General features: G+C 42.1%; 2 protein-coding genes across 4 annotated transcripts in view; both read left to right on the top strand.

Annotated features, from left to right (window-relative positions):
* The window catches only part of LOC308321715 (lissencephaly-1 homolog A-like), a 274,413-nt gene that overhangs the window by 175,400 nt on the left and 86,514 nt on the right, over positions 1-12,499 (top strand). The gene's annotated exons all lie outside the window — the stretch shown is intronic.
* The window catches only part of cluha (clustered mitochondria (cluA/CLU1) homolog a), a 35,783-nt gene continuing 31,026 nt past the window's right edge, over positions 7,743-12,499 (top strand). For all 3 annotated transcript variants that reach the window (XM_080772618.1, XM_080772619.1, XM_080772617.1), the window contains exon 1: positions 7,743-8,102. In XM_080772618.1, the coding sequence (XP_080628744.1) occupies positions 7,952-8,102 (151 nt within the window). In that variant the 5' untranslated portion in view covers positions 7,743-7,951. The remainder of the gene's footprint in view (positions 8,103-12,499) is intronic.

Here is a 12,499-nt window from a genome sequence, read left to right as displayed (position 1 = left end):
GTAGGTCACAGAAGGGGGTATCGTCAATTGTGTGTGAGATCGGGGAGGAAAAGCCCGGCAGTCTCCCCCAGGACCCAAGCTTAAAAAATCCATTGTGAACTATTAATCACTTATGAATCAAGCCCTATTTTCAAGAATAGTGGGGGAGGAAAGGCAACCTACAAACTCGACCAAGGTAGTGTTGAGAACTCGCAGATTAGGTAGTTTTCACAATTTTATGTTTTGAAACATTTTTTGGGGGGAGGGGTGTCATAATCCTAATTCCAGATCTGATAGATGAAAATATACTACAGCTCCCTCCACTGGCAGCTGGGGGGAGTTGCATGGTAAACCTTTTGGTACCAAGTTCTACCAACAGAAGAACAAGCACTGTCAGATTTAATTTTCTGTGTTGCAATAACAGTAACAGGAAGCTTTAATCTAAACCTTTACCCAACAATACAGTGGCCTCGTAAAAGATCAGAGTATTGTTATTAACGTATGTAGGCTATACCTCTCTGAGTTACCCCTGAGTTAATGGCTAATTGTGAAGCTGTGAATGATTTGGGCTACATTATGTAACCCTAACCCTTTTATGTTTTATTCACATGGACATGATTTAACTTTTGAAATACAAAAATGGGGAAAAAGTTAAAAATGGCACTATATTGTGATATGGAGGTACCTGGACAGAAATATTGTGATATTTGATATTGTCCATATAATGGCCCAGACCTATAAAGTCACTTGCTGGTTCCAGGTGTTTCATTTTAGCTTTTAGGTGTGGTTTGTGTGCTCTATACTACCCCAGGGGTTCTCACCCTTTAGGTGTGGTTTGTGTGCTCTACTACACCAGGGGTTCTCACCCTTTAGGTGTGGTTTGTGTGCTCTATACTACACCAGGGGTTCTCACCCTTTAGGTGTGGTTTGTGTGCTCTATACTACCCCAGGGGTTCTCACCCTTTAGGTGTGGTTTGTGTGCTCTACTACACCAGGGGTTCTCACCCTTTAGGTGTGGTTTGTGTGCTCTATACTACCCCAGGGGTTCTCACCCTTTAGGTGTGGTTTGTGTGCTCTACTACACCAGGGGTTCTCACCCTTTAGGTGTGGTTTGTGTGCTCTACTACACCAGGGGTTCTCACCCTTTAGGTGTGGTTTGTGTGCTCTACTACACCAGGGGTTCTCACCCTTTAGGTGTGGTTTGTGTGCTCTACTACACCAGGGGTTCTCACCCTTTAGGTGTGGTTTGTGTGCTCTACTACACCAGGGGTTCTCACCCTTTAGGTGTGGTGTGTGTGCTCTACTACACCAGGGGTTCTCACCCTTTAGGTGTGGTTTGTGTGCTCTATACTACCCCAGGGGTTCTCACCCTTTAGGTGTGGTTTGTGTGCTCAATTCCCCCAGGGGTTCTCACCCTTTAGGTGTGGTTTGTGTGCTCTACTACACTAGGGGTTCTCACCCTTTAGGTGTGGTGTGTGTGCTCTACTACACCAGGGGTTCTCACCCTTTAGGTGTGGTTTGTGTGCTCAATTCCCCCAGGGGTTCTCACCCTTTAGGTGTGGTTTGTGTGCTCTACTACACTAGGGGTTCTCACCCTTTAGGTGTGGTGTGTGTGCTCTACTACACCAGGGGTTCTCACCCTTTAGGTGTGGTTTGTGTGCTCTACTACACCAGGGGTTCTCACCCTTTAGGTGTGGTTTGTGTGCTCTACTACACCAGGGGTTCTCACCCTTTAGGTGTGGTTTGTGTGCTCTACTACACCAGGGGTTCTCACCCTTTAGGTGTGGTTTGTGTGCTCTACTACACCAGGGGTTCTCACCCTTTAGGTGTGGTGTGTGTGCTCTACTACACCAGGGGTTCTCACCCTTTAGGTGTGGTTTGTGTGCTCTACTACACCAGGGGTTCTCACCCTTTAGGTGTGGTTTGTGTGCTCTACTACACCAGGGGTTCTCACCCTTTAGGTGTGGTTTGTGTGCTCTACTACACCAGGGGTTCTCACCCTTTAGGTGTGGTTTGTGTGCTCTACTACACCAGGGGTTCTCACCCTTTAGGTGTGGTTTGTGTGCTCTACTACTGTACTACACCAGGGGTTCTCAACCTTTTCTGGACCATGGTCCACCCATCTGACCACTTAACACGGCAGCCGAAAGGCTGAAACCATGCAGGAACAGGATGGTGCCAAAGGTCATGTCTCACCTAGACACAGGATCTACATCTCAATCGAAGAGCAGGGACCCCAACATATAAATTATATTGTATTAATAATCTACCATACAGATTGGACAAAAGTACGTTTTATTCATGAAAGAAAGTTACATAGTGCCGTTTTAATGTTAGATTATAATTAAAATCTTTAGTGTTTTCCCAGTTATTTGGGAGGCCCACTTGCAGTATATCCTCACAGCCCACTGTTGGGCCCCTGGCCCGCTGGTTGAGAACCGCTCTACACACAGACAGAGAACTCAAATCCTTTCTGTCTACATTTCTCATACATGAAGGGCAGAGCGGTCAAATATACAGCTGCAGCTCTTTGTAGCCTTGTTAGCTACACTGAATTGAATATGCTCTTTCTTGGATTGTACATGTGCTAAATGCGACTACCATGAGCTACAATACAGGGATAAGTTACTCTGCAGAGTTGTATTCTAAATCTAAATGACCACTTCTGAGAAGTTATGTAGAGCTGTGTGTGTGTGTGTGTGTGTGTGTGTGTGTGTGTGTGTGTGTGTGCGCGCGCGCGCGTGTGTGCGTGTGTGTGTGTGCGTGCGTGCGTGCGTGCGCATGTATTTTCAGAGGCCCCAAATGTAAAATGTAGACCTAAATGTGATTTGCACATCGTGAACCCCTAGTAGTTTCAGGAGCAAACGGCATCTTGGCAAAGGGTATCGAATGAGAAAGAATTGCTGAGACTTTTTCTGAACTTTTAAACTCGACTTATTTTTCATCTGTGTGCTACATGGGGCAAGTATACCCTGGTTTATATGCAATGGTGTGTGGAACATGAATGCATTTTCGTCCTGCACTGTCCCTTTAATTTAAGTAATTAAAGCCTTACCATGTATGTAGAGAAACGAAATACAACCTAAAAGCATATAGATTAACGGGGGAGTAAATGTTTATTTTGAACAGTTCTATCTTACAGTACAGTATCACAGTATATTGTGATTATTGCGAAAGACTACATTTTCCAGTTGGGATACCAATTTCATCCAATCAGGAGAAAGATCTCTAGAGAGAGATACTTTATTAGCTTAAAGGACAACTTTAACAAAATTTACATATTGCCTTCATCCAAGGTGCAATGATTGTGCATTGCATTTACACACACCGATGGCGGAGGAAACCATCCAAGGCACCAACCTGCTCATTGGGAGCAACTATAGGGGTTCAGCATCTTGTTCAAGGACAATTGACACTAACTCTGGGGGAGCCAGGGATTGAACTGGGAACCTTCCTGTTCCAAACGGCCGTTCTACTTCCTGAGCCACTGCCGGCCTTGTGTTCTAGTTCCAATTTTGTCTGTTTTGTGTATTTTTTACACCTTTTTCACCTTTTCTTTCATTATGTATCCTCCTCTATGAGTTCTCTCTCCTGATTGGATACAATGTGTACATCCTGACCTGTTTATTAACGAGCTGGAGACGAGAGCCCTGTAACACCATACAATTAAAGATGATAAATGGGTAGGCTACTCTGTCCAGATTGCCTGAAAAATTGCAACCCCCCCCCCCCCCCGCACCCCTGAACACATATTTTCTGTTTTATTAAAGAGATGGAGAGACAGGGAGAACCCTGTTACTGAGAAAAACAAAACAAAAAAACACTATATAGCAATGAATAATATCAGAATATAGTGCTTTAACCTGTTAACAAAAAATAAAATAAAACGTTTTTGTTCAGACCAAAATATATCACTTACCCTACCTTTACGTACGGCATACTATAGCGCGCCGTTTTTCATCATTTTTGAGGATTTGAAAAAAATGACGAAATGACAAAAACGATGGGTTATAGCCCATGTTTTTTTAAATTGCGGAAATTGAAAATTGCGGAAATTGAAAATTGCAGAAATTGCGGAAATTGGAAATTGCGGAAAGCGGAAATTGTGGAAATTGCGGAAATTCAAAATTGCGGAAATTACAACACATTTAGCAGGGCACTGCAGGGAGTTGAACCCCGTTCCGGTAAACCAGAAGTACCAGTACCAGTGCCTTAGCTTTTGTGTATTCAACTATTTGGGTAACATGTGAGCTTTATCCTCTAATTCATGGGCCTGGATTTTTTTTCTCTAAAAATTCAAAAAACGATGGGCTATACGATGGGCTATAACCCCGTACGATATGGGCTATAGCCCATGGTCCAAAATGATGAGAAACGAGGATAACTTTTTTTTTCAGAATTTCAAAAAACATGGGCTATAACCCATCGTTTTTGTCATTTCGTCATTTTTTTTTAAATCCTCAAAAATGATGAAAAACGGCACGCTATAGTATGCCGTACGTCAGTAAGTTCCTGCACTAAGAAATAGCCTAGCAGACAACGTGAAGAGTGATAGCATTTATATGAAAGGTGTCATTTTAAGTTCTGAACAAGTTTGATTAAGAATGATTGAGTTGTGCGTGTGTCTCACAGGGTATGACCTGGTATTTGCAGGTGTAGTAGTATGAGACTATGAGAATGCATTCAGAATTGTGTGGAAAAGCTGTTTGCAATTGAGCCAATATCCAAATATACTAAGTGTAACCATCAAGTATTACAGTTGGTAACACTGAAATGAGCCAACCTCTGTTAAGTTCTGATTTAACTGTGATTAAGTGCTGGGAATAGTACCTTATGCTAGTATGAACTGGTTGGTTTGAAAGTTATGTATCATTTTTCAGCTGTGCAACTTAAGTTATACAAAATAATCTCACATCAATCGATATTATGTCAATAGTCTAGTCACGAGGTCAACAACACGGCTAGGCTGCAGAGTATTTAATTTTACACAACATTATGCTTAATGCTTGTTTAACTTATTGTGATTGTTTTAGCTCATTACGAGTATGCATACAGTATATCTTTATTAATTGTCAAATGGTTTGCTTGAAGTGCTGAAAAATAGAGGATATTTTGCATTTTAACAAGTGTATTTGCATAAAGTTTTGCTTAAAGTTGTCTTTATGGTAATATGCACTTTTGCCTATAGGGCTATAGGCAAAATCGAAGAGGTATTAGTTGTTATTTATAGTTGATGTCTCTTTAAAGGCAAACCTTTAAATGACAGTGTGCACTATTCCTCCTCCAGCTTGTGAAGATAAAAATATCAGGAATGAAAAGTTGTCTGAATACAACAATTCCCCTCTTTTGGAGGGATCCTGCATTTAGACTGTTATTTATTTAGATATATTGTTTTAGCTATATATGTTCCCTCGCCCTCAGGCCTCTGTTCCATCAGTTTATGGCGTGGCATGGCACACTTATTGTCTAGTGCAGTGGTTCTCAAACAGTACATGTCATGACTCATGACTGATACAATTTAAGTGGTAGTGAGGTGACTTTGTCCATATAGCATCATGCATCCACCATCTTTTTACTATGTTAAGTTGTTAACAGCCTAACACAACACGTTATAACGCTAATATGACAAAACCAGTTTTTCTTTTCCATAACTACTGTATCTAAACTATAGGCAAACTAATTCTACTCTCCTAGATTTGCTTTTTCACATTTCCACAGCATAACGTATATGTCACACACTATATGACAGCATAGCAGGGAAGTATATAAGTATTTAATTTCACTCACATCTGCAAATAATGTCTTCCATTGTTATGAAAGCCTATTTGTTATACATCTTATGATGAGTAATCTAACTTTGAAATATATTTTACATTTTGAAATAATGCTGTTTATTTGATACCGTAAAACACTTTTTGTCTCCAGCAATAGTGCAGTATGGCACCTCCTGGTTTCACAATACAGAATGATGTGTAGAAACTAGAAAGATTATTTAAATCTGGTCCTTGGTTGAACATAAGCTGTTGTTTGATTACCGCATATACTGTGTTAACTTCCTATAGCGATCTGTACACATAATTTGAATAAAATGGAGGATTGGCTATTAAATCGTTTTATATTCTTTGTATTCACAAATGATATTCCAGCATATTTAAACTAAGTGTTAAACAGTTAAAGGATGACTTCACCACTTCTATAATGTTTATAATGTTCACTATAATGTTCATGATAAAATAGCAAAAAAAATTCACTCATCTGTGTCGGTGAAGGCTGTAGGCTGCAGCTCAGAAACCAGTGACATCATTTTTTAAATTAAAAGTTTTTTATTATTGCAACAACGATGGCTTCCATTATAGCATGATGATAACTTTTCAGGAATAGAAACCTGACGTTTCTATTAGCTTGGATTCCCCATCGAGGTTTCTGCCAGAATGCCACCAGTAAACACAGTTCAAATGAAATGGCAGATTAAGACTGTGAATGGACCTGAGGCCACTAGTGTTGTATTATTGGTATAGCCTAGCTGTAGAGGGGATAATCTAGTGTGATTTAAAATGCCAGAGGCAATCAAATGTAGGCCAGTGTAGCAAAGGTTAAAGACAAATCACTTACTCTAATTACTCTGGGGTAATTCATTCTTATTTAAAGTGACACATGTTTCCTTAATATCATTGCTGTCGGGTGGAAACCTCTCTACTAACTTTTTTATTTCCTTGTAAATGAATGCCCTATTGATCATAGCCTACGTACTACAGCGTCACACGGAAGTATCTTTTCGAGCTTGTATTCGTAGATTGTTTCGCATTATGAGGTTTCCACCCTTGGCCTTGCACTGTAAATAGTACAGTCTCCTATTGTTTCGCATTATGAGGTTTCCACCCTTGGCCTTGCACTGTAAATAGTATATCAGTCTCCTATCTACTGTTGATAAGTCTGTGTAGTGGATGCCTACATCCATTCATATGTAGCCTATTTGTATGTTCATATATAATCTTTGAAGATAGATAAACATAGCCTGCATTCTGGGACCTTGCCATTGGCTTTGGAAACGGGTAGATTCATTGGTACTCCTGAGGAGGACAGAGTGTGTGTGTGATTTGAAAGAAATTGAAAATGAAATGAATTTTTTGTTTTACTGCCCATTATATGAAGAATTAAGACATGTATTATTTTGTAAAATGACAATCATCTGTGCTAACCTTTTCTGGTTAGAGGACTATGAAAAACTAGAATTTTGTTTTGGGAAAGGTATTTTTGCTTTAGCAGACTTTTTATGCAAAACAACCTCACAATACAATGTACACAATGCAATATTGAAGCAATGATATGGTGTGTCCTGTAAGTCCATGTGGGCTGGGCGCCTTTGGTGCATGACACAAAAATAAAGAATCTATCTATCTATCTATCTATCTATCTATCTATCTATCTATCTATCTATCTATCTATCTATCTATCTATCATAGCCTACATTGTTAAAACTCAGTCAGACAAAGTGCAGGTGGCTATGGTCAGAATTACTTTTTATTTTCATTATTATATAATATTAATTTATATTTTCATTTTAATATTATCTCTACTCTTTTACCTGTAGTTCCCCACAGGTCTGTCTGTCTGTCTTCCATCAGCCTTCATTACTGCATTTTCATTCTGTACCGTTAGTGCGCGTTTTGTCCCCTCTTGCTTGCCGTCCCCAGACGTTCTGGGGGAGGAACCACAACCATGGAGACGCAAAGGCAAAGAGGTCAATAGGAGGAGGAGGAGGTTGGAACCACGTGTGATCAGCGTACAGCACTGTCCTTCCTCACTGACACACTTGTTTTTGTAATCTCCTTCTTCCTACCCGGTTTCTGTGTGTCTGGCCGGAGTCTGCTAGTTAGGAACATTTTGGATCAGTTGATTTATTTTTGCGCAACGGGTTTTTCTGTTGCCTAAACCTTCCTGCACCTACCTGCCGACGCTGTACCAGACCACCATGGTGAGCAAGACGGATGACATCCCGGCGTCTGTGCCGAACTGCAACCCGGTGGACCCGAGTTCTGATGGAGAAGGAGGAGGAAGCCACCATGACGCTAAAGAATCCAACACCACCTCAACCACGAAGGACCCTTGCGCCTCCTGCTGCGGTGAGCCAGCCAGGTTATAATAACACCCTTGACGAGAGTTTGATCACTTAAAAAACGCCAGGGTGTTGCTTTGCTCGCCGACAAGAGCTCTGATCTACACGCGAAGATGACCCAAGGCGTCGTGGCTTGTAGATCTGCTCTTGTCGGCAAGCGGCGGCGGCGTATCCTTAGTTGAACTTGAGTCGTGGACGTACATGATGCACTTCTCCTGGTCCGTCATCACGGTTCATTCATCTTCTGCAAAATGCATTCATGATAGCTATATGTGTGTCAGTGCGTAAAAGTAAAACACGTCAAAGATTACTACATGTCCTGCTGTGCGGTGAGGTTTTATATGCTGTCGGATCCTCTGAGGTGTAAATGAATTGATGTCGTTCAGTCGTTGTGGTCAACATTAAAAGTCATCGTCCCCAGTCCCAGACTCCCCAAACACACTCACTCCACCTTGCACCAACTCTCACGTTAGCATGTTGCTAAGGTAGCCACTAGCCGGCTAACCGAGAGATGGGAGACCCGTGTGTGTGCGCGCTAGCCTGCTTCATTGGTCCACCACGCAGATCACGTTTAATATAATGTGACTTCTTACCATTCTGCAGAAGGGTAAATAATATTGATTGATTAATTCATGGTTTGATAATGATTTATTTGCCCAGACAGGCAGACAAGTAGACAGACAGTTGCATTTGACTGCATAGTTGTAGCTGAGAGAGAGGGGGAGAGACAGATGCATGACAGCTACCGTGGATGCTAGTTAGCATGTATGGATGTGTGTGTTTGTTTGTTTTTTTAGACCAATTAACCAGTTCCATTAAAACACTAGACTCGCAGCCTTTCACAACAGCTGTAAACACGCTTGTGACATGCATAGTGCGCGCTAGGCTGTGACGCACGCATGTTGTCAGCATGCAGGAGACGGCAGTTGGTTGAACTGAAGGTCACCTTCAGTGGAGCTGCACAACCGAGACCTTCGCCCGAAGGGGGGTCGTGCCGGTAGAACCTATAAACATGTGGCTCTGTCTGAGAAAGGCGTACTGGCTTTAATTCGGGGACTCGCCAAAAAACCGTTTGATCCGTGTGGGGGCGGTTAAGTAGGCCATTATGGCTGCAGGTTGGTTGGTTACATGACGCACCGGGTTGTGTTTCTCCCCTCCTGTTGGGATTGTGATCGGATGGAATGCTCCGCGACCCGGGAAGCGGAAGCAGCGGTGTGTTTCATGGTGATCATGTACAGCAGAGATAGAAGGTTATAGCATAGCATGCATTTACACTGTCACATACTGTGCATCATACATAACATAATAACACACTGTGCAAAGGTAAGGATATCATGCAAACAGCGCTGTTGCAATGCCTCTGAATGAGTCTACTCGCTGTATTTGGAAGTGATGTTTGGAGTTTAATACTTTGGAACCCAGTGCCAGTGTCCCTATTTTTGGCATGATATTGAAAACTATAATCAAATGTTTCCAACATAATTAATAATAAATGGCAGATATACAACCGCAAACTTGCAGAACTGCTATTTTTATGAAAGATTAAGACTTGAAGTGCTTAATAATGCATTTATGAATCTCAGTATAATTTCTGCTGTCAGTTTCACGTGTGTGTCCCACTGTGCGGTTGAAGTGTTGGTCTGTCAGGTGTGTGTGTGTGTGTGTGAGAGAGAGAGAGTTTACGAATATTATTGTAAATTACTATACTTTGATAAGACTCTTCATTGAAGACTTTTACCTACCAGATAGATAGACAGATATATACTTTATTAATGCTGAAGGAAATTTGAAGCCTAGGGCGAGAAGCCACAGGTCACGTCCTCGTTGATGGCAGACTGCTGGGCTAGCGCCGATTTCTTTGGCATGGGGGGGTCAGATCAACATGGAATGTACTGGCTATATAAGGAGCATGTCTTGAGGGTACAGGGTTTGATGAGGTCAGATCAACATATATGAAATGTCAGTAAAGGTCAGCTCCATATATGGAGATATAAGGGTGGTAGCAGGGCCGTTAGACATTTTCTTGAGTGTACAGGGTTTGATGAGGGCCAGGCCTTAATTTCCGGGCCTCTAGTTTTGGGACAGGCCCATCTAGAGTTTGACTGGACAGGTATCAGTCAAAAGGGAGACATCGAAGAGGAAGGATGGATGGGGAAGGATCAACCTATGGAATGTCAGAACAGGTTCTGAGGGTCAGATCTAAGGGTTTCAGGTCAGATGTAGAGTTGCTGGCCAATATTGATGACATCAGGGATCTCCATATATTATGGGCTTAATTGCGACAGCAGGTTGCATTTACTATGAGATCAGGGATCTCCACAAGACCTGGTCTGCTGGGCACCATAGATGGGGGGCTTTCCCATGTATGGGGGATTTTGAGAGGGATGGACAAAAATGTGAGTGCAGTCGCAAACTCGCAATTATACAAAATGTTATGTTGAAATCTTCATGGTAATTATGGTATTTAGTTGGAAATCATAGTAAGTGCTACGGTCTGTTTTCCACATTACCAAATAGTAAATACCAAGGTATTAGATATGGCGATGATGTAATGGGTTTTCAATGTAATGGGTCCCAGGACCCAGGGTAGGTCTTTTAGATGGGTCCCAGGGACATTTTATGAGTCCTACAACGAGTACAGTACTAAGTACAGTATTGCATCCCAGGACCCCCGGAGGGTGACATGATTGTGTCTCTTTTCAATTTAGTGAGCACTAGGATGCATGCTATAACTGATATGGTATCCCCTCCATCTACATGCGTGCGTATATATACACCCGATTGTCACAAGGCACAAAATATTCCCAAGATTTTCATACTAAAATGGCTTTTATCAGAGACAAATCAGGAGGAAATCTACTTAATTATTGACCTTTCTCTGAGACTCTGACCCTAAGCCTATCTTCCTAAATTAACAATAACAATCTTTGGTGACACGCAGCAAAGTTTGTTGATCGGGAATTGAACCTGCGACATGCTGTCAGGCTGCCTGGACTGCTACCAGAGCAGTCTGGGCCTATGTAATTTTTTTTAATGAATAAAATGTCATTTTGTCCAATTTGTATGGTAGAATATCGAGGATGTAGAATACGTTTGTATGTATCTGACAACTTTTCGATACTATTGTGGTTCTTCATCAGGTCATAAAGTATCATGTTTACAATATAACTTATTCAATTGCGGTGGTTGTATTTTGTCTCCCTGCTCTTCTATTGAGAGATTGTGTCAAAGGTCATGTCTCACCTAGACACAGGTTTTGACCTGAAGGTCAAGATTACATTTATCCGCTGAGCAAGCAGGCAGGCTCTATCAGCTCAATGGTAACAATTTCAGCATTTGCACAGGAAACCGGGTTCAAATCCGGGGTAGAGGAAAGCTACATGTGCTGCTTTAACTATAGCTATATAGTTGTGCACAGATGTAAATAAAATGCCTTGTAGAACAGTGCTTCTCAACCTTTTCTGAATCAGGGCCCATTTGGAAAAGACGTCTCAGTCCACCCATCTGACCCCTTGACCGCCTGCCGTGTTAAGTGGTTTGATGGCAGAGCATTTTTATTTAAATGTTATTTAAAATGTTTAAGGTTATTAAAAGTAAACTGGCTGCATGACTGTGCACAGTGCAGTCACACTGTGCCTGCTCTTTGTGTGGTGGTGGAGGACAACAGCAGGATGCCATCTTGTGATGCAACAAATCTCTGATTTGGGCCAGAAAGGCCTTGTTGTCTTGTTGTCCATTGATTCCACAGAGCTGTGTGGCCTTGGTGATGTTTCCATAGCAGCAGCCATGGTCCCTACAGTCCTCATTTCAAGGTCCATGGTGCTGCGTGTGGATGGATGGCTGGCTGGCTGGCGGCTGCTCGATTAATTAATCTGTAGTCAAAGCATGACGTGGACAGGGAGTGAACTGACCTTATGCTTTGGTGTAAGCATTAGTTCAGTTAGCTAGAACAGTGGTTCCCAAACAACTTCAGTAGGCCAACCGAGGCACACTGGAGTTGCCCGTCTCAACTGTCAACCACACATTATATTTGCTATATACAATTACAAGTATACAAAAAGTAAAAATTATGAATTATTGGTCCCGACTCCCTATGTCTGTCCATTTAGGGTATGAAAACAGCTGCAACATCACTGGGTGACTGCCGAATGGCACTTTTGAGCGGCCCATTCACACTGACCAATATAACTAACAATACAATCACAAAAGTATAGTTGCACCGCCAACTCAGTGTATGAGTAGCTTGGGTGCGGCAAGTCATGAGGGAAGTAATGGGAGCTGCTGGTAGGTGTTGCGCTCCACTTCAGCAATCCATCTCCCGGGGTCTAGCGCATTGTAACGGGACAGAATCCCATGTGTTACCAGGTACCGACAATATGCCACTTCTTCTGCACCGCTCAGTTT

Source organism: Protomyctophum bolini (genome assembly GCF_963924005.1).
Source record: "Protomyctophum bolini genome assembly, chromosome: 9".
NCBI classification, from domain to species: Eukaryota; Metazoa; Chordata; class Actinopteri; order Myctophiformes; family Myctophidae; genus Protomyctophum; species Protomyctophum bolini.
This window is presented reverse-complemented; position numbering and strand designations above follow the sequence as displayed.